A 23,355-nucleotide genomic window follows, 5' to 3' on the forward strand; every position below is an offset into this window, starting at 1 on the left:
CTCAAGACCTTTTAAAAGTATTGAAGAGCAAAGATGTCAGCTTGAGGACTAAGATGAGCCTGACCCAAGCCATGGTATTTTCAATAACCCCATATACATGCAAAAGCTGGACAGTGAATAAGGAAGACCGTATAAGAATTGTTGCTTTTGAGTTATGGTGTTGGAGGAGAATATTGCAAGTGCCATGGGCTGCCAAAAGAACCAGTAGATCTGTTTTGGAAGAAGTGCAGCCAGAGTGCTTTTTGGAGGCCAAGATGGTCAAACTTCGTTTCTCATACTTTGGACATATTGTCAGGAGGGACCAGTCGCTGGAGAAGGACATCATATTTGGTAAAGTAGAGGGACAGAGAAAGAAAGGAATACCCCCAACAAGATGGATTGCCAAGTGGCATCATCAATGGACTCAAGTGTGGCAACAATAGTGAGTTTGGTCCAGGATCGGGCAGTGCTTTTTTTCTGCTGGGCATAGGGTTGCTATGAGTCGTTACCAACTCGTTGGCATCTAACAACAAAAACATGGGATTTCTACTTTAAATCTCTATTATAATTTAAACCAACCAGATGCTCCTTAAAAATCCCTATACAGGATTTCTGTGATTCAGAACCAACACGTTGGCACTTGACAATAACAGTGGGCATCTTATTCCCAGTTTATTTATAAAATGTTTTGGTCAGTCTATTGTTATTCTCAACTAAGAGCTCTCCGACAGGAAGCTGGGAGGATACACATTCAACACTGATTCTTTTCAATACAGGTCTTAAAGGTAGACTTCTAACACAGGGAAAGCTCTAGATTTTGCTCAAATGAAAAGAAGTCCTCAGAATTGAAGTTTTCAGGAAGCTCTCATGTAAAACAGTGACAGTTTTCTGTGACTGGGATGACTGGAATATTGAGAGCCTTTATCCCTTTCCAATATCTGCTATAGATGATGGTCCTCACAACTAGCATCTTTGCAAGAGTGTTGGTTTCCAAGTTAGGTAGAACTGTGGGAAAAACTATACAGAGAGCAAGTTAAAATGCAACAAAGCTCACTATTCTTACCAAGATTCAGTAATTGTTTTTGAATAAACGGTCTGTAGGTTATAGTATGCCTTTGTTTAGAAAATGTTGATTTTGACAATTTTTGTCAGTGTATTCATTGCCTCTAGATAGCCCAAAGGCTAAGCACATGTCTACTAATTGAATAGTTGACAGTTTGGATTCACCAATAAGTCTACTGGAGAAATACTCACCCTATGGGACATTTTTATATTTATATTATGAGATGAAAATCGAATCAACTGTTTATAACAAACTAACAGCATTCATTGTCTATTCTAAAATCTTTATTCTACTGTTCCAGAGAGTACCTTTTGGATTTGAGTAGACAAATACTCTGAGATCAATTATTTTCTGGTTGTTGTTGTTGTTGTTGTTTTCCCTTCAAAATAGTTATACACCTGTTCCCAGAAATTTAAAATGATATGGTTATTTTATTCACATGTATTAATTATTTCTGGACTTTAAGAAAAGAATATCTAGTCTATTGATATGATAAATTATGTCACTTAGAACACTTTAGTGATTTTAACTTGGGATATATCATGGTGTGGTGCTGTGGGTTAATGCACTGAACTGCAAAGTTTGTTTGAACTTCAAGCTTGATGGTTCAAGCTCAACCGGTTGGTCCCCAGAACACCATATAGGGTCTCTATGGGTCAGAACCAACTCAACGGCACTTAACAACAACAACAAGATATTATTAAAGTATATATAACTTAATGGATAATTACAAGTGTGAAAATTATGATTAAGAGCTATTCATTTTGGCTAAACTTTAGAAAACTTATGCTCTAGATTTATTAATCTTAAATATGCAATTAAAAAATAAAGGCAAACGTGGCATTTATTACTTTATATACAAGTGCATATATTTATATTAAATACCTAAAAACTGTATTTATGAGTAATAGTAAAGTTTTTAAACAAAACACATCTTCAAAACATGGTAATTATAGATAATTCACTTTATAAGTCTAACAGTGATTATTTTGTTAATTTTAAATATATTTAGTTGATTTGTTTTGCTCCATTATACACCTTTAAAGAATGAATTATTATAATACATGCTAATTGCAAACATCTTGTTTCATTTCATTTTGTTTTGATTTTTTTGATAGGATTTTGGAGATGATGGGTCCTTGTATATAACTAAAGTTACCACAACTCACATGGGCAATTATACCTGCTATGCAGAGGGCTATGAGCACATCTATCAGACTCACATCTTTCAAGTGAATGGTAAGTAATGTCAACTTGATACATATCTATATGCTTATAAGAGGGCTTCAAAAGTTCATGGAAAAATGGAATGAAAAGATAATGTATATTTCCATGAAATTCCTGAAACCCATCATATAAACATTAATATACATATGCATTTTATATTTTCTTCAAAAACATTTTTGCTTCACTAGATGTTCAAAGCATATCACAGTTAATTAGAAAACAAGTCTTCCAATTTTGAATTTAGTCAAAATTTGACTTTTTTTTGCATTTTGGGACTTAATGTTTATTAGGAAGTATTTTCAATTAAGGGGGAAAAAAGTACCCAAGTGAATATATGCTTTATTAATACTACTTTTTTTTCGTCAGGAAATATTACTGATTTTAATTGTAAAATTCTAGCATAGGAAATTTAAATTATGTTTTCAGCTTTGAAATATCACCAATTATTCAAACATGGATCAGCCAGGTGGCATCATTGATGGACTCAGGTGTGGCAGCGGTAGTGAGGTTGGCCCAGGATCGAACATTGTTTCGTTCTGCTGTGCATGGGGTCGCTATGAGTCGGTTCCGACTCTATGGCACCTGACAACAACAACAACAATTCAAACATAATTTTTGGAAGCTGAAAAATTAGCCATCATATAGTTTTTAATCAGATCATCTGTATAGTTATTTATCAATGACATAAGAACATGTTTCCTATTTACAGCAAATTTTTACACTTTTAGTTGTAAAATTAAAGTTAAGTAGCCTATGTAGCCTTATATAGAAGTCCTGGTGTGGTGCTGTGGTGCTGCGGGTTAATGTGCTAAACTGCAAGATTGCTTTGAACATCAAGGTTGGTGATTTAAGCTCACCAGCCACTCCTTGGAAATCCTATACAGGATCACTATGAGTCGGTACCAATTTGATGACACTTAACAACAGCCTAATATAATGACTATACCAGTGCTTTGCTTTATTACTGATTTATTTTAACTGTGTTATGTACTTTACTTGATACAGGGTTAGGATTATGATCCAATAATAAGCACTGATTTATTTCTGTAAATTATATTGATTATGTCTATATAGTCTCAAAACCCACTGCAATTGAGCCAGTTCTGATTCATAGTAGGCCTATATAACATTTCTGAGGCTGTAAATTTTTACTGGAGCAGAAATTCTCCACTTTCCCATGTTGAGTGTCTAGTGGATTTGAACTGCTGACCTTGAGTATGATGTATAAAAGAAAGCAGAGTCTTCCTGACTTTTAGTAGGAAATGCAGGATGGCTAGTGTTGTTGACATGAAATAAGAAATTAGCCAAAAGTTACCCTAGAGAGCTAGATGACTTAGGGAACTGTTGACCTAGGTAAATATTTGAATTCAGGTCTATGTGTAATGCCAATCAAAGTTTTGCTTATTGTGTAGTAGTATCTTTGTGTTTGTGTGCATTTGTTTGTTTACTTATTTTGTGGGATGTGGTTTAGTATTATAGAGATAAATTCTCCAATATATTATTTGACTATTTTAAAGTTTTTAAAATAGCTTCACAAAAATACACATTAACAGGAAGTGGGGAAAGTTGGTGGAAGAATTGGCAACTTACTACATCCTCAATGGAGAGTTCAGGCAGGTAGCACTCTGTGTTACCAGTTATTTTTGTATGTGTGCCACTTTTACCAGATATATTGTCCTCAACTTTATCCTTTAAATTGTTTTTATCATTCTACTTTCATATCATGTTAATGCCTCAAGTAAGATCAATTATCTCCTTCTATCTTGATTACTGCTATTCGTAGTCTAAGTAACAACTGTATACATAGTCCTCTTGGCTATTTTTAGAGCAGTGTATTGTTTATGTTCCTCCTGTGTCAAGAAAATGATTAGCAAACGTAAAGCGCTGGTCTTCACTCACAGTTTTGAAAGTTGGCTTTCAAATTTGCATTTTAAAAACTTCATAGGAAACTGTGAAGCATTATAAAGTTTGAGAATCACCCACATTACTGCTCTATAGGAATTTCTTCTACTTACTCATGCCTGATACAGTTATTTTTTACACAATTCACTAATTTGTCACAATTCCAGCTGGTATACTCAGGAAGAAAACTTTAAACCAAACTGCAAGCTTTTGTAATGCTCTGTAAAGCATTGTCCATATTTTAGATAGACGTTTTAAAATTTGATTTCAAATACAGCATGGTGGGGGAGAAATCTCAGAAACCTCCCTGCCAACACACACATACACACACACACACACACACACTCTAAATTTAACAGGGGAGTTCAACATTAGCAAGGATTGCCTGTGCAGAGCTGTAATGCTTTCCCTTTTTAGGAATGTAGATTCTTAAACCAATAGTTTAAAGGTTGTAAAGCCCATCTCTTCTATTACCCTCTCTAATTTTAAGTGTTTTCATGGAGGGATATTTACCTCAGGAAAGGTTGTTGTGGTTTAATGCCATGGTGACACTGTGTATAGGGTATTCGGGGAGTGACTGGTAAGTTTGAAACACCAATCTTGTGGTTCAAACTGGCTTTTTGGTCCAGTGCTTATCATACAGCACCACACTAGGACTCCATTTGGAAGAGGTAGGGTAAAATGATCACTGCTGAGAGAGCAAACAAGATGAGAAGTTCAATTTGAGCATCCAAATTGAATCCTTGAATGTAATCGATCAGCTTGGCAAGACCAGTTTTTGTCAAAACAGGGATAAAACTATGATTGAAGTCAGTACAAGAGAGAATAAAAGGTGAAGAAACAAAGAACACTGGTATTGTTTTAGACTACCTAGGAGAACTTCAGCTGAAAGCTGAATAGAACACTGTGGAGAGTGATATGTGCTTAAGCAAGGAAATTTCTGAAAATTGAAAACAGGACAGCGGTAACCTAATAAAGATGAAAAGAGATCATCTATGATAAAATGGGATTCAAATCCTTTAAATGTTTATGTAATCTAGCACATACATGCAGGTTTTGGTCTTTGGAAAATGTATAGTTCATCTGTCATAACAGAAAAGATGACAGTTTAAGGACAGATGCTTCAAAAGGGGTTACAAATTCTTTTTGCATTGCTTAGATTTGTTTCAGTGAATTGAGGAAAGAAAATCACTGAAAGTGAAGAGTTTGTGGCAGCATAAATGGTTTGAGGAGAGGAGATGTAAAACAACTATCTTGCAGGGCAGGCAGATCACGGAAACAGCAAAGTATAGTTGGTATATTATACAAAGCTCTTAGTGCTATGGAGGTGATTTTAAGTTTAAAGAGAAATTAGTCAGCATATTAGTATGTTTTCTTACAGTTTTGATTGACTGTGAAATTGTAGTTTTAGAGGGAAAAGACATTTTGATTTAACCAGAGTTTTTTGTCAGGTGAGTTAAGTGGAATAGATAGAACAAATGAGGAAGTTGAACAAGCTCACAATGGAGTGATTATAATGAAGTACAAGTAACAGCTAGGTAATGAGCAAAGTGAAGACATGAGGAATGTGATATGAAGTGAAAAATTAACTGGAGGTCCCAGTTCTGTCAAATATTACTAAAACTGAGTAAAAGAGGGACAGATATGCAATAATTTCACTCAAAGCATGCTTCAAGGAATTTGGTAATTGCTATTTATAAGAATTGCTTTTAACTGATTAAATTTATACAAAGGAATTTAGGATCACTAGGTTTGCTTGGTGTTTGATCAGTCTAGATGTTCTAAATGTAAATTACCGGTGGTGGCCTAATCAACAGGAAACATAAAGACTAGAGTAACAATGATCTATCATGATTAGTTATCAAACAATGATTTATCATGATAAATCAATAAAAATTTTTGTTCTACTATATTTTTATTTATAAGGAAATACAAAAAGTTCATTTCAAAACTAGTTTAGTGTTTAAACTTATTTAAGGATGTCAAAAGCAGGATTATGGATAAGGGGTTACTTTAATTTGCAACGCATAGAGGCCCAGAATAACAGGAACTCCAAGAAAATAGAAGGCTTTTAATATTGTGTTTGTTTGTTTTTTTGTTTGCACATAAAAGAAACCCAGATGAGGCAGTTCAAGGATATCAGTTTAATGCCATCATCTATATTCTGTACTTTCCTCAAACTGGTCAGCATGTGCTTCTCATTGTCAATATCATCTAAGGCTTCTTAAATTGTCAAAATTTCAGTCATCATAGACACATTTCAGAAAGGATAAAAGGGAGAAGGAGAAAGGGAAAAAATTGAAAACACCACCAATAATTGCAAATTATGCTTCTTTCATTTTGCTGTATTTCCACTCATAACAATACAGAGTTTCAGTTAATTAGAAGAAAAGGGAGATTAATCTTGAGTGAGTAGCTGCATTTGTCACAAAGTGCCTAACATGTCCAATATTTTGGCAAATGATAAGATAAGTTATCAGACAATTGCCCTACAATTGATTTCCTATATTGTCTTTTTCATGCTTCCCTTTTTTTTGGTATTATGGTATTTTATATTTGACATATTAATTTTAAACATAATTTTTGCTTATAAGTAAGTACAGTAAGTTTGGGGTACTCAAACCATTTATATAGGCCAATAACAACAAAAACATTGAGATTAAAGAATATCAGTAGAAAATATGGTAAAAATCCAAGAAAATGCAAATTAGCAAATAGCACATTAATGGTCCCAGTCAATCTTCAAAGCAAGTTTAAGTTATTTTTAGTTTCTCAGCACCTTTCAGGATAAGTTAAAAGACCTTTAGAAATTAAGGATTTTGAGTGGAATTTAAAAGATTTGTTTTAACATTTGTCAATTAGTAATAAAAATAAAATATATTATTGACCGTGAATAAAGCTCTAAAAATATAAGTCATCAGAATTTGTGAAAAAGTGTTTTTGAAGTGAAAAATCTAAGTATCCCAGAGTGTGAGTCCAATAAAAGTCTGTCAGTAGTCCTTGTTTCTTTTCAAACAATGGAAAATTAGATTGAAATATGAGAGTGCTTCTCTGTCCTTGTCAGAAGAAACATTATGTATCAATCAGAGCAGATTAACTCTATCAGAGGAATTCATTTCATGCTTTAATTTTTTTTTTCATAAAGAAAATTTTCTTTAGATCTTGAACTTATAATACCAAATGTTTGAAAGTTTTATAAGTCATCTAGTGTTTACACTAGTTACTGGGCAGAAAACTTGTCCGTATTCAGAGTAAACCCACAAGTATGCTGTTGCTTCTCTCTTGCATTATTTAAGATCTTACACGTGATATGCAGTGGATGTTTTGTTTTCATACTCATATCAGAAACTTGTGCGTAAAATAGTTAGCTTATTTGTTGTTCGATCTTGAACATGCCTATTTGTCTCCTTCTGTGTTTTTTGCTATTGTTAAGTGCCATCAAGTGGGTTCCAACTCATAATGACACTGTATAGGGTTTCACAAACAAAAGACCCAGAGCGAGAATATGGAAATGAAACTTGACCTTCATTACTGATGAAGCTATTTAGAGAAAATAGTTCAGAGCAATGATGGGTTTTTAAATCATACTTTTACATTTTACATTCAATTTTACATTGAACTTCCTCATCCAGTCACAGAGCATTCCCAAATAAAATTCCTGCATGGTCAAAATGCAAATAAGAATAACCTTTTATGTAAGCATTATGATTCAGAAAGAGAGAAAAAAGTGGCCCAGATCCTTGCCTATCTTCCACTGTGTGTAAATAAAGGAATAGAAAGACACTTTGAGAGTTATTTTAGCCCAGTGATTCTTGTCTCTGTATAAGCATCATCAGCAATTTAGGAATGCAAATTCTCAGGACACACTTATGCCTAATAAATCAGAACCTCTGGATGTCCAGTTGGTGATTCTAATAAATACTAATGTCTGGAAATCTCGACTGTAACAATTTGGTACGTAGGAAAACTGAGCAATAGAAATAAGTCTTCTTTTCTCATATTCTCCAGTTTTGTATTCTGTTAATTTTTGACTGGGAAAATTTGGATTATTGATTGAATGGTTGACATCCTTTAGGGGGTGAGAGTTGCCATATTCATATCAGTCTCCTTAACTCTGAAACAGTCAATATTGATTTCTTTCTCCAAATCTACTTTGGTCGTGGTGGATGTCCCCTGACATCTTTCTACTACAAGAAACTATTTTTTCTGCTATGCTTTCTAAATAAGTGATTTGACATGGGAAGTTGTATCAGCCACACTATAAGTAACTTAGAGTCCTGCTGTGGTGCTGTAGGATCAGCACTGGACTGTGAACCACAAAGTTCACAGTTCAAACCCACCAGCTGCTAATCGGAAACACTATACAGGGTTGCTGTGAGTTGGAACCAACTTGACAGCTCTTAACAACAACAATAACGTATGTAGCCCAGTGTGTAATGGATTTAATGCTCTCAGAGAGAGTCCTCATAAAATGAGTAATATAAGCTATTGGATAATAAGCACAGTTATCTGTACTCATCAAGAAAACTCTGATGTGTATTCTTTGAGTGGGCTTCAAAAATTTGGTGTGGATATGGAATTAAAAGAAAATTGAATTTTTCCAGGAACTCTGAATTCCTCTCATATATGATTCTACCTGGAGTACAATCCGGAGAGGAGTAGAGTTGTTTTGCCTACAGTCATTACATGCTCATTAATGTTCACTTTTATATATGTATCTGGTGGCACAAACAGCTAAGTACTCAGCTGCTAACTGAAAGGCTGCTGATTGCAAACTATGCAGCAGCTTCACAAGAAAAAAAATTGCCAAGCAGCTTCTTGCCAAGTAAAGATTCCAGTCAAAAAATGCCAACAAGACAAATTCTGCAACATGGGTCCATCATGAGTCAAAATTAACTCAGTAGCACCTAACACAAACTACATACACATTATATTTTATATACTATAGGAAGTCCTGGTGGCACTGTCAGATAAGCACTGGATTTCTAACAACAAGATTGGCACTTCAAATCTACCAGCCACTCTGAAGGAGAAAGATGAGGCCTTCTGGTCCGGTAAAATATACAGCCTGGGAAACCCTATATGGGATTGCTGTGAAATGGAATTGAGCCAATGTCAATGGTCACTATGAGTCAGAACTGCCTCCACAGCACTTAACCACAAAATTATGTAACAAGGTGTACTGAAGACATTGGCAAAGAACAAGACTGTGGAAAGTGACGGAATACAAACTGAAATCTTTCAACACACTGATATAGTACTGGAAGCACTCATTCATCCATGCCAAGAAATTTGGAAGAAATACATATTTGTGCCCATTTCAAAGAGTGATGACCCAATTCAAGGCCAACTAATTGGAGGAGATCTATACTAGTGCCCATTGCAAAGAGAGGTGACCCAACAATGTGGAAATTATCAAACAATATCATTAGTATCACAGCAAGTAAATTTGACTAAAGATAATTTAAAAATAGCTGCAGGAATACATTGAAAGGGAATTGCCAGAGGTTCACTCCAGATTCAGGCAAGGATGTGGAACAAGGGGCATCATTGCAGACATCAGATGGCTCTTGGCTGAAAGCAGAGAATACCAGAAAGATGTTTACTAGTGCTTTATTGACTATGTAAAGGTTTTATACTCAGAGGATTATGACATGCTATGAATAAAATTACAGAGAATGGGAAATCCAGAGCAGTCATTGGAACACTGAATGGTTTAAAATCTGGATAGGTGTATGACAGCATTGTATTTTTTCACCATACTTCTTCATATGTATGCTTAGCAATTGATTCAAGTAGCTGGATTATATGACTATGAATATGGCATCATGATAATGAGGAGAGCTCATTAACACCTTGAAACATGTGATGATACTACCTTACTTGCTGAAAGAAAACAGGACTTAAAATACTTTACTGATGAAGCTCAAAGACCACAGCCTTCAGTGAGGTTACACATCAATGTAAAGTGAATAATAGATAACATCGTGATAAATGGAGAAAAGATTGAAGTTGTCAAAGACTTCATTGTGCTTCAATCCACTATTAAAATGCAGGGAAGCAGCAGTCCAGAAATCAAATGACATATTGCGTTGCACAAATCTGCTGCACAAGACCTCTTAAAAGTGTTCAAGAGCAAAGATGTCATATTGAGGCCTTACCCAAACAATGGTATTGTCAGTAGCCTTATATGCATGTGAAAGTTGGACAATGACTAAGAAAGACTATAGAAGAATTTAAGCATTTGAATTATGGTGTTGTTGAAGAATATTAAAAATATTATGGACTGCCAGAAGAATAAACAAATCTGTGTAGGAAGAAGTATAGCTAGATGCTTCTTCGAAGTCAGGATGTTGAGACTTCATGTCTCAAGCTTAAGACATATTATCTGGTTAGACCATTCCCTGGAGAAGGATATCATGCTTGATAAAATGGAGGGTCAGCAAATAATAGGAAGACCTTCAATGAGATGGATTTGCACAGTGGCAGTGACAATAGGCTCAAGCTTAACAATGATTGTGAGGATGGGGTTGGAGTGGGTAGTGTTTTGTTGTGTTGTGGTGGGGTTGGAGTGCGCAGTGTTTTGTTGTGTTGTGCATAGGATCTCCATAACTCAGAAGCAACTTGTCAGCACCTAAAAACAAGAACAACAAAAGAGCTCTGTACTATTGCTTAAGAAAGACAGAGACCAAGAAGCATTATGGCTGAGAGGATGAGGACAAGATAGGGGTTTACCTGAGGGTAAGGCTAGGAAGAGACTTTCCTTACTGAAGTAATGTGGCTTGAGCATTTCTGGTCCTGATTTGTAACCTGTTGATTTCCCTAATAAGCCTCATAACTATTATTACTCTGTCTGAGTTCTGTGTGGCCACTGTAATGAAATAATGAACAGAATTGAGTAGAATTCTGTAGAAGAGATGGTTGGAAGCATGACTGGTAAAGGAAGAAAGCGCTGATCTGAGTGCATCTGACTGCAACATCTTAAGAAGGGGCCTGGGCTGATGTTGATGGTGATTCTCCTCTTTCCTGCATGTGTAAACTGAGGAGGTTAAATACTGCCACTTTCCACCTTTTTGCAATAATGTTATCATATTTACTTATAAATATGTAATGTTATGACTATAGTGTTACATGTATATGTAATATAGTGTATGTATACACATAAATTTGTGCTCCTGGGATCACTTGAGAAATTAACTATTTGCACTTAAGTTCTTTTCTTAGAACTATTTTTGTTGTTTTTGTTGTTGTGTGTGCTGTTGAGTCAATTCCAACTCATAGTGACCCTATATATGGCTTCCTATGCCATACATTTTTTATAGGATCAGAAAGCCTCACCTTTCTATCTCAGAGCATCTGGGTGTTTCAAACTGCTGTTCTTGTGGCTAGCAGCCCAACACATAACCCACTACATCACCAGTTGTTTTTAGGGACACTCAATCTTAGACAAGTTCTCATCCTAACAATTATTGCTGTACCTTTTTACCCACATATAAGAATTAACTGGTGGGTTCTACATGTTTGTTTCCAGAAAACTTTGAAATACATTGGTGCAATAACTAAGGTCTGCCAGTTTTCTTTCTATATTATTTCATAATGTAAATTATGTTCAGTTACGTTGTTTAGTAGAATCCACTACACAATTAGCTTCTACAATTAGGTGAAATTATGATATCAAGACATTCTAATTTTACAATGGAAAGAACATAGAGATCCTCAAAATGTAATAAAAATTTCATTAATTATTAAATTCCCCCAAAGTTCTAAAACTTTTAAGAGTAAAGGTTCAAAGAAATTAGTCCAAGAAATTCGTATCCAAAATTAGATCCTTCTGCTTATATGGCTTTAAGTATAAAGCCCAAAATTTTAAGTACAAGAATAAATTTCTTTCATGTTATCTTCCATCCTTCCTTTTAATTGAAAGAAGTTTTGGAGAATTATATACATTTGGATTTACTTCAATATCTATAGTTATTGTTACGTGCTCTACAGTCAACATCTATATCATTGGTTAATTCTCATTGAGTCTCATTGTATTTTATTGCTGTTTGTTTATGAATTGTCTTATCTGTACCTTTTTTCCTGTTTTCCTACCTTCTTTTACATTATGTGATTTTAGTATGTCATTTTTATCTTACTATTTGTAGGGAGTCCTGGTGTGGCACTGTTTGTAGGATAAGCACTGGACTGCTAAGCACTGGACTGCTAAGGTCAACAGTTCAAACCCACCAGCTGCTCCTTGGAAACACTACACAGTGTCCCTATGAGTCAGAACTGGCTCGATGGCACTTAATAATAACAACAAATTGATAAGTCAACTATACCTCTTTATTTTACTTAGGCAAAGTGGTAAGGCTAACCATCTACTATTTCAACTTATCATAGTCAATCAAATAATATTTGCCACTTTCCATACAGTGAGTAAACACCACATTTTATATGTTCCATCCTTTGTCCTAATATAATTGCACTTCTTATTTCTATGAACCCAACACATACATTGTTTCATTTCTGTTTTAAATAGCTCAATATCTTTCAAGAAGATGAAAAACTAAATAAATAAGACTCATATTTACCAATTTTAGTGTCCCTCATTTTTTTTTTTTTACAGATCAATATTTCTGAATTTCTCCTTAACAAATATCCTTTAACATTTCTTATAGTAAAAGCCTGCTTGTGACATATTTTATCAGTATCTCTTTGTCTAATGGTGTTTTTTTTAGCCTTCATTTTTCAAGAATATGAGAGTAAATAGGTATTGCTAGAAAATCATAGAAAATTTTATTTTAAAAATATCAAAAGGCAAAGATGTTTTTCAACATATCTATCATCCATCTCTGTAGATCTAAGCATTTCTGAAGGGGGTCTGGTCTTTCCATCTCTCTAAATCTTCCCTGAAAAATTCTCCACTTGTTAACTTTCACAACATCATCCTTGTTGTTATTGCTTTTAAGTGCCGTCAAGTAAGTGCCGACCCATATAGATACTATATAGTGTTTCCAAGGAGGGGCTGGTGTGTTTGAACTGCTGACCTTGCAGTTCAAAATGACCTTGGAGTCCAGCGCATTATCCTGCAATACCATACTGGGACTCATCCTTAAGGGCCTCGAATTGTGTTTTACTTTAAGTGTTCAAATTTTGGAAACAGAAAGACGTCTGAAGGGGCAAGAACAGGATGTGTTCTAGGATGAATGGATCAAGGTTTCCAAACACAATTCTCCAGAATAATCCTTTCTACCCTCAATGAATGAGCAGGGCTTTTGTCATAATGGAAAATAATTTCCTCAGTGAAATTTTCTAGACAGTTTTCTCACCACTGCAGTTTCCAATATTCTTAAAACTTCATCAGAAGCTTGTGTGATATATGTGAAAACTTCATCACAAGCATATGTGATAATCCTGTGTCCTTTGAGGAAATCTATCAAGACTACCCATTTTGAATCCCCCAGATACTTGCCATATATAACCTTCTGAACTGACTTCTCTGTGTTGAATTTAACTGGCCCAACAGATCTCCTCAGAAATCACTGCTTTAATTGTACTTTGCTCTCTGGATTATATTGGTAAATCCATGATTGGTTCCCAATTGTGATTCATTCCTTAAAAATAGTCTACATATGCTTTGATCTTACTTAAATGATTGATGGAAAGATCAGCTCTTTGAGCTAGTTGATCTCAACATAATACTTTTGTTACCCATTGGAGTCATAAGTGTGCTAAGGCCAAGATGTTCTCTTAAAATAAAAATGCAAGACCAAGTAAGATCCATCTTCAATAACTGTCATAGAAATTGTAATTGTATGGTCTTCCACTAGTTTTTGAACCTCAGCTATAGTTTCTCCATTCATCGAGGTTGGTGGTCTTCCTTCTCTTGGCTCATCATTGGGGTCTTCCTGATGTTCCTTAAAATGCCTGATCCATATAAAAACTTCTGTTTTATGTGAGGCAATATCCCTGTAAACTTTTTCTGAAGTTTTAACAATTTGTGAAGATTTCCACATGAATTCTGTTAAACATTTGATATCAGTTCTGATCTCAAAATCATTTCCCCCCTATGTCTAGAAAGTATCCTTTCTATGAGTCAGAACCAAATTGACAGCATTTAACAACAACTGAACTAAGGTGTCCTGATGTCATGCTGTAGGAAAAGCACTGGACCACATGGCTGGTTTGAGATGAAATGTTGGTGCTTCAAACCCACCAACTGGTACTCAGAAATGCTATACAGGGTCTTATTATGAGTTGGTACTGACTCGATGACACTTAACAACAGCAAATAGACTAAGGAAGCACGGTGGCTTCATCCAATACGCACTGAACTGTGAACCGCAATTTCTGTGATTTAAGTCTGCCCATTTCTAGGGAGAAAGATGAGACTTTCTGCTCCCATGAAGATTTAAGCCTTGGAAACCCTATAAAGCATCACTATGAGTCAGAACTGACTTCCTGGCACTTAACAACAACAACTAGAGTAAGATAAGTGTACTCCTTAGAGGATTTGATTAAAGTCATTCACAGATTGCAAAGACATGTTTAAACACATTTTGTTTGGAATAAATACATTCATGCATGAACTGGAACTATAGTAGCATTACTTTTTGAGTTACTTTTGTGTTTCTTTTGAACTCTGAAACCTACATACCTATTTTTGTGTTTGTTTTTCCTTCACCATGTTGAAAATAATATTCTATTTTCTTCTGACTTTCACAATATTTCATGAGAAATCTGCTGCACTTCTAGACCTTTTAAATTTTATTATTTTCCTTGATGTTGTAATTGTTTCCAAATAGATTTCTGTTCCTTACTACCATTGGGTCTTCAATTATGATTATTTGTGATTACTTGATAATGCCCTTCATGTTACCTAGTCCTATCTTCGTTTGTTTACTTGTGTGTTTATTTCTTGCTGTTCTTAATTTTGTAGAGTTCCTATTGCTCTGACTTCAAGGTAAATAAATAAATATATAGGTACACAAATACATAAATAAATAAATCTGTTAACCTCATCCAAATTATTTAAATTGTTTTCTTTTTCAACTTCAGAAATTTCATTGAATTCTTTCACACACACACACATATAAAACTTTCATTTGTTTCTTCATCATGTTTGTTTCCTTTAAATTCTCTGCAAAAGTAATTTCATTTAGAAGGATCAGCAGGAGACTTGTTCCTATGAGGTATAGGGTGGTGGTGGTTGTTTATGTGCTGTGGAGTCAGAACTGACTCATAGCAATCCTGTACAGGGTTTCTGAGGCTGTAAATCTTTACGGGAGCAGAAAGCTTCATCTTTCTCCCGTGGAACAGCTGATAGTTTTGAACTGCTGACCTTAAGGTTCGCAGCCTGATTCATAACCACTACTCTACCAGAGCGCCTATGAGATGTAGGGTAAAGATACCTAAATATCTGAGTTTTACCACTCCATAATCCCAGATATCAAGCACTACTTCTCCTCTATCTCTCTTGTCTCACACTTCAGCATTATCTCAAAGAACTCACAAACTTTCAAGGTAATGGCTCACAGATTTGTATAATCTGACAAGTCACAAATCCATAGTTTAAATATCAATCTGTAGGATTGTTGTCATCAATGTAGTTGCCGGGCAGAGAAACCCAAATTGGCAGGCCAGATGACAGGCTACTGATTCACTGTTACAGTTCATGAGTCAGGTTATGCCACACACAGGTGGCAAGTTACAAGAAGTGGAGAAAAAACAGAAATATGCCAGATACAGGAACCAGAGCAAAAGAGTGTAATTTGCCAAAGCATTTTTTTCTATATTGCCTGCAAATCATACCTCTAAGGAAGCTAAGGGCAATGTCTTGAATCACACCCTATAGTAAGGTAGGTTCATCCTTAATCCTTAATACCACTTTAATCCTTAATCCCACTTTAATCCTTAACTCCATTTAGTCCTGCCTCATTAATATTATAGACAACTCATTCCAAAATGAAACCATAAACCAAGACATAGAGCGTAGGATTTATAATATATCACAAAATGGAGGAATATGGCTAGAATGGCTGCATTCTAAAACTAATTGTTTAATAGTTGTTTTATAGTTCTTGTTTGCTAATAATGTAATCTCTAATATTTTGTAACTCTTTCTATTGGATAGTATTTTTAGTGCATCATTTTTTTTTCCTCTGCTTATTTTGATGACTTCTATTATCGGTTGCTGGATTGTTAGGATACGCATTACTTATTTCCTTAGAGAAGCGTTGAGTTTGACTTTGGCATTAATTCATTTAAAGATCAGTTTCACACTTAAAAAAAAAAAAATCAAGTGTCTACCTGTTTAGTCTTTATGATAGGGTTAGTTTCAATCCCTTCCTAAAGTTAGTCTTTTTCAAGTCTCTATGGTGCTTTTTGATGTCTCCTCAGTTTGGTTTTTGAACAAATCAGCTTCACTTGTTTCACCAGACGTCATATATCAACTAATCTGGTGCAAGCTCTTAGAGCTTTAGGCTGTATTAATTAAGCATTGAACTTCTAGAAAGTTTGGTGGTTCAAAACCACCAGCTGCTCTACAGGAAAAAGATAAACCTATCTACTTTCATAAAGATATACTGTCTTAGTCTAAGAAGCCCTTAGGAGCAATTCTACTCGGTCCCATAGGGTGGCTATGAGTCTGAACCAACTTGGTCATGGTGGGTTTTTATTTTTATTTGCTTATTTCTTGGGAAGTGGGTGTTAATTCTTTTCTTCCCAGTCCTTGATGTTTCACCCTTCTCATTTACCCAAAGGGTGGGGAGGGGCTATAAAGGCACGAAGTAACTGGCTTACAAGTTTTCAAGAAAGAGTTTAGAGTCAGAGTGTGTGGGGAACGCAGAATCCCCACTGAATTGTTTTCATCTTATCTAGATGGGTCTGGTGAAAGGAGATGGGGATAAGATTCTTATGATTCAATAGGGAGTAATGTTATCATGACTAACTGCGATTGTACCATCTGTAAAGGGGGAAGTTTTGTAACCAAAAAAAGAGGAGTAGTTTATCTTACAGTTCAGGAACAGAGAACCCTAGGGCCATCGAGATGAGCATGATCAGAATGTGAGACCATATCCAGATAAGCAGTCACACCAAAGATGGAAGCAGAGATGAGGGCATGGACAAATAGAGCAGCTGAGGACTCTAGACTTATGGAAAGAGAAAGGCTGTATGCTGACAGTCAGGTTCTGGTGGCCAGGAGGCAGTCTTGCAAAATGTGCCCTTTCGTTGTTTAAATGATTACATATTCCTGAGTGTTTTTGTGTACATCCCTCCCCCCAAACAAAAAGAAAAACAAAAAAACAACAACAAAAGAAATAGAAGCAAATACTGTTGAATGATGATGTCCTGAGGAGATTGTAATCATTGCAATGAAATGATCAGTGTAAAACCGATGCTCTCCCATATAAACTATCACTTAATTCACAATAAAAACTTAAAAAAAAGTGATAAGCAGATTTAAAAATATGTTTCCAATCATATCAGCCAATCTTTTCTGAATTTCAGTCTCTTTTATTTTCATTTCAGTGAGTTCATTCTCTGCATCACTGTCAACTAAATGCCTTCAGGTAGAAATCTGAGGCAATTGTACACTTCATTTCTTTCTTGCTTTTTTTTTTTTTTTTTTCCTTCTCTTTCCTTTCAGGGATCACAGTCCTGAGCAATTGATTTCCCAATGTGTGAAAACAGTTGTTTTATATTTAATTTCTTGATTTAGTCATAAAAGAGGGCTTGTTACAAGTCTTCCACCATGACCTCCTCTGTCCAAAGAATAGGTATTTTTAAGGGCCTTAAAAGTTGTATAAATTAAGGTCTGTTTTCTCATGGATCTCATTTGTAAAAATGTTTAAACTTAATGTTGCTGTTAGATGCCATCAAGTCAGTGACCCTATGCACGACAGAACAAAACACTGCCTGGTCCTATACCAACCTCACAATCATTGCTACATTCGAGTCCATTGGTGTTGCCATTGTGCAAATATATCTCATTGAGACATTCCCCGTTTTCTCCTAACCTCCATTCTACCAAACATGATATTCTTCTCCAGGGACCAGTCCCTCCTGACAATATGTCCAATGTATGAGAGATGAAGTCTGGCCATCCTGGCTTCCAAGGAGCATTCTGGTTGTACTTCTGCCAACATAGATTGGTTTGTTCTTTTAAGTACATAGTACTTAACAGATATAGCTAATATATAACCCCAGTGCATTTAGAAGTTGCAAATAATATTCATTTTGCTCTTAGAGACCAGAACTTAATTGTTTTCAAAACCATAGTAAGTACTCAGAAGTATATGAAGGCATTAGAGTGAGAAAATGAAGCAACATCAAAAACAAACAAACTTGATATTAGCTGTCTAATATGCATTAAACATATGATATGGATCTGTGTTTATTACTCAAAACTTAAGGATATATACTTAATAAATTTTAACTCTCATATTGTTGTTGTTAAGTGCTGTCGAGTTGGTTTCGACCCATAACAACCCTGTACAGGGTTTCCAAGGAGCGGCTGGTGAATTTGAACCACCGACCTAAAGGTTCAAACTAACTTTGCAATCCAGCACATTAACCCACAGTGCCACACCAGGACTCCAACTCCCATATGTTGTTGTTGTTAAGTACCAAGGAGTTAGTTCCGACTCATAGTGAACCTGTACAGGGTTTCCAAAGCTGTAAATCTTGGAATCAGAAAGCTTCATGTTTCTCACGCCGAACAGCTGGTAGATTCCTAACTGCCGACCTTGGGGTTAGCAGCCCGATTCATAACCACTATGCCAACTACCATATGTTGTTGTTAAGTGCCGTCGAGTCGGTTCCGACCCATAGCGACCCTGAACAGGGTTCCCGAGGCTGTAAATCTTTACGGGAGCAAAAAGCCTCATTTTTTTCCTGCGGAGCAGTTGGTAATTTTGAACTGCTGACCTTGCGGTTCTCAGCCCGATTCGTAATAGTTTCATTTTATTTCACTATGTATGAAGAAAAGATTGCTTGTTGTTTTGCACTGCATTTTTTCTTATTTTTCTGTTTTAAGATTATGTTTTTAAGTGCCTTCAACTTGGTCCTGATTCATAGAAACCGTGTGCAGGATTTCTCAGGATTGGCTGTTGGTTTGAACCACTGACCTTATTTTACAATTAGCAACGTTGCTGTTGTTATTGTTGTTATTAAGTGCCGTCGAGTCAGTTCCGAACCATAGCAATCCATTATAGGGTTTCATAGGAGCAGCTGCTAAGCTTGAACAGCCGACCTTTGAAGTTCAAACCGACTTTGCAGTCCAGCATTAACCCACAGTGCCACACCAGGACTCTAGTACTAGAAACCCGATTATAGTCGGGTTCACAGCCACCCACTCCAAAACTACATTTCTTGGCTACTAAGAAAGTAGGTATTGTCCTGGTACCAATTTTTGGTTACTAGAAAGTGAGGAGAAATAATACTTAGTTTATGATCATAAAAAAGGACATTAAATGCTTTCCTTCCTTTTCCCCTCTCTTTTTTGCCTACTGGATTATGGATGTGTTGGTGGCAGCTGGAAGATTAATTTTAATCTAGGAGAAAGAAAAATATTAGTTGAAGTCATTAGAGGAGAAAAAAAAAAAAAATACAACTCTTTGTTTGTTGTGGTAGTTAGAATAGTGTGTCCCCAAAAGATATTCACATCTATTCTCTGAGAACCTATGAATAGTTGTTGTTGTCAGGTGCCATCGAGTCGGAACCGACTCATAGCGACCCCATGCACAGCAGAACGAAACAATGTCCGATCCTGCGCCAACCTCACTACCGCTGCCACACCCGAGTCCATCAATGATGCCACCTGGCTGATCCATCTCATTGGGGGTCTTCCTCTTTTTCTCTGACCCTCCACCCTACCCAGCATGACATCCTTCTCCAGCGATTGTTTCCTCCGGACAATATGTCCAAAGTAGGAGAGACGAAGTTTAGCCATCCTGGCCTCCAAGGAGCACTCTGGCTGCACTTCCTCCAAAACAGATTTATTGGTTCTTTTGGCAGTCCATGGCACTTTCAGTACTCTCCTCCAACACCACAACTCAAAGGCACTATGAATAGTACTTTATATGAAAAAGTTAACAATTTTGAAATGGAAAAATTATCCAGGATTATCCATCTATTCCCTAAACATTATTACAAAGGTCCTTATAATATGTAAGCATGAAAGTCAAAAGAGAAGTATGACATGGGAATAATGAAGTTGGAGTGAATTGCCCCACCAGATGGCAGCACACACTAAATATAAAATGTAAGATAAGACCAAGCCCCAAGGTAGAAAATGTAGATGGCTGTTATATGTACCATGGGCCATGAAACAGTTTTAAAAAATGCAAATTCATTCTCCTATTTTTCTTGAGTTTTCAAATTCAAAATCACATGGTTTTACTGAGTCAAAACTTGGCTTGATGGCATATAACAACAAATGTATGGTAATTCATTATGTTGTTGTTGTTTGTTGTTAAATTCTATTGAATTGGTTCCGACTCATAGGGACCCTGAATAAGGTTTCCAAGGAGCAACTGGTAGATTTGAACCACCCACTTTTCAGTTAGAGTTTATCCTAAAGTGCCACATTAGGACACTGTTGTTAGGTGCCATTTTCAAGTCGATTCCAACTCATAGCCACCTCACAAAAGAATGAAACACTGCCCAGTCCTGTACCAACCTCACAATATTTGTTATGCTTGAGCCCACTGCTGCCTCTGCACTGTGCCAATCCATCTTAATGGGTGTCTTCCTCTTCTTCACTGACCCTCCACTTTACCAAGCATGATGTCTTTCTCCAAAGACTGGTCCCTCCTGTTAATAGGTCCAAAGTATGAGAAATGAAATCTGGTCATCCTGGTTTCTAAGGAGTATTCTGGTTGTACTTACAACACAGATGTGTTTGTTGTTCTGGCAGTCCATGGTACTTTTAATTTTCTTTTCCAATATCATAGGAGTAATTAAATAAAACTAATACACTGCATTATGCAATAAAATCAAGCTTTCAAAAAAAATGTACAGCTATATAGGCTTATAGCTTGTTTCAGTGCCTATGTTGTGGTCTATTGGTTGTAGCAGCGTAACCTATATCCACATTATGAACACACCTTAATGCTACTATGATCATGTATCAAAATTACTATCTTATTTTTGTGTAAGCCACTATATTTTTAATCTCTTTATTTCAAAAATTTAACAGACATCCCAAGTGTATTAGGCATTTTACTTTCTTATTACAATCTAATTGTAGGTGGGTAGATATTCTTACAATGATATTCTGATAGTCTTGCAATGCTGACCAGTCCATCAGCACACACCTGTCTACAAACCCAATAACTGTTAAGCTAGCTGCCTAGAGAAACTAGGTAGAGGGGTATGCTTCATAAAATCATTTAATGATTCAGATTCATTCCATTTAAAAAAACCTTTGTATATCATAAACAATATGTTCTCCACATTCTTCTTTTAGTGAGTGAACTATTCGTTGCCTGTCCATGAGATAAAATATAGATACTATAAGTACAATTTTAAGGAGCTCTTGTAGCGTAGTGGTTACAATTCAAGCTGTTAACCTCAAGGTCAGAAGTTCAAAACCATTTTTCTCTGTGGGAGAAAGATGAGGCTTTCTGCTATCGGAAAGAATTACAGCTTCGGGAACCTATGCATGATTGCTATGAATCAGATCTGACTCCATGGTAGACCACCACCACCACCATATATACAATTTTAGAAAATTTTAAATATTTTTACATCATTCATCATCTAAATAGGTTATTACTGTTGTATAGTGCTGCTGACTTGATTCCAACTCACAGCAACCCCATGTGACAGAGTAGAACTGCCACAGAGGATTTTCATGACTGTAAACTTTATAGATATCAATTGTTAGTTCTTTCTCCTTCAGAGCTCCTAAGTGAGTTCAAATCATTAACCTTTCTGTTAGGAGTCAGGTGCAACCAGGTTTCCAACAAATAGTATCCCAATTTTTTCTAGTAACTCTAGAAATTGAAAATAATAAAATAAATATCCTCAACCTTCATATAGTTTGAGAATCACTTTCCTATAACATTTGAGTCCTCCACTGAATCTTCTATTTCTGTTTGCGTGCAAGAAACAAAATCTGGAGAAATATGTGGGAGTTTTAAATTAAGAAGACTTAGTGGTACCAGATATGTTGCCCCCACCACCACCACCACCAAATTTTACCGTTATGAATTTTAATGCAAAGGAGTCTGGAAATTTTTATGTACTGATGGCTTCAGAAAGAACTAGGGGGGAAAAGTTTACAGCTTGTTACGGATTGAAGTGTGTACTCTAAAAACATGTGCTGTGATTCCTAACCCCTTTACCTATGGATGTAAGCTCATTTGAAAAAAAAATGGTTTATTTGGTAGGTTAATGATGTCATTTCAGAGGCAATCACTATTAACAAAGGAAAGAGAAGATTAACATGGAAAAGACTGATAATCTTACAATGCTGACCAGTCAATCAGCTCATACCTGTTTACAAACCCAATAACTCTAAAGTTAGCTCCCTAGAGAAACGGAGACAATATTTTTCAACAGAACTGGCTGAGAAAGTGTCTTTCCTTAGAGTTGGTGCTCTGAATTCAGACTTCTAGCCTCCTAAACTGTGATAAAGTACATACTGTGTCTTAGTGCCACCTGCTTATGGCATTTCTGTTCTAGAAGCATTAACAAATGAAAACAGTGATAATCTAGTCTGTTCATGCTGAACAACATAGTTCTTTTTGAGAGAAAGATCAAATTGTACATTGTGCCTCCTGTCTCAGAAAACATTGCTTTAAAAAATCATAGTTTCTTCTTGAGAGTAGGCCTTTTGGGTCCCACTGCCACAACAGAATTAGCTGGATTTGTGAAAGTAGGACTCAAGAGATTTCACTGAGGCCCCATGTTGTTTCAACTGGCACATAGCCTTCGGCTGATTCTGATACTGAAATTGAGATGAAAGTTTCCGAATTCTGTGACCTCAAGGGATTTATGCAGACCAATAACTCATGGTGAGCTCGAAAACATACCATTTCCTCAGTTTATAAAGGTCTCAGGTCTTGTGCTGTATTTGTTTCTGCTGTATTTGCCAGCTTGCTTCTGATGCATTATTTCTCTGAGTTTTTCTATTTCTTATTTTAGGAGGGTTCAGCTACTTCCTAGCAGTCAAACCATACTATTGATTTAGA

At 35.9% G+C, this 23,355-nt stretch overlaps 1 protein-coding gene across 3 annotated transcripts in view; it reads left to right on the forward strand.

Moving 5' to 3' along the window:
• Window positions 1–23,355, forward strand: part of FSTL5 (follistatin-like 5) — a 1,065,399-nt gene that overhangs the window by 732,795 nt on the left and 309,249 nt on the right. For all 3 annotated transcript variants that reach the window (XM_006872516.1, XM_006872517.1, XM_006872518.1), the window contains exon 7: window positions 2,161–2,281. In XM_006872516.1, coding sequence (XP_006872578.1) covers window positions 2,161–2,281 — 121 coding nt within the window. The remainder of the gene's footprint in view (window positions 1–2,160; window positions 2,282–23,355) is intronic.

Source organism: Chrysochloris asiatica, unplaced genomic scaffold (assembly GCF_000296735.1).
Source record: "Chrysochloris asiatica unplaced genomic scaffold, ChrAsi1.0 scaffold00202, whole genome shotgun sequence".
Taxonomy (NCBI): domain Eukaryota; kingdom Metazoa; phylum Chordata; class Mammalia; order Afrosoricida; family Chrysochloridae; genus Chrysochloris; species Chrysochloris asiatica.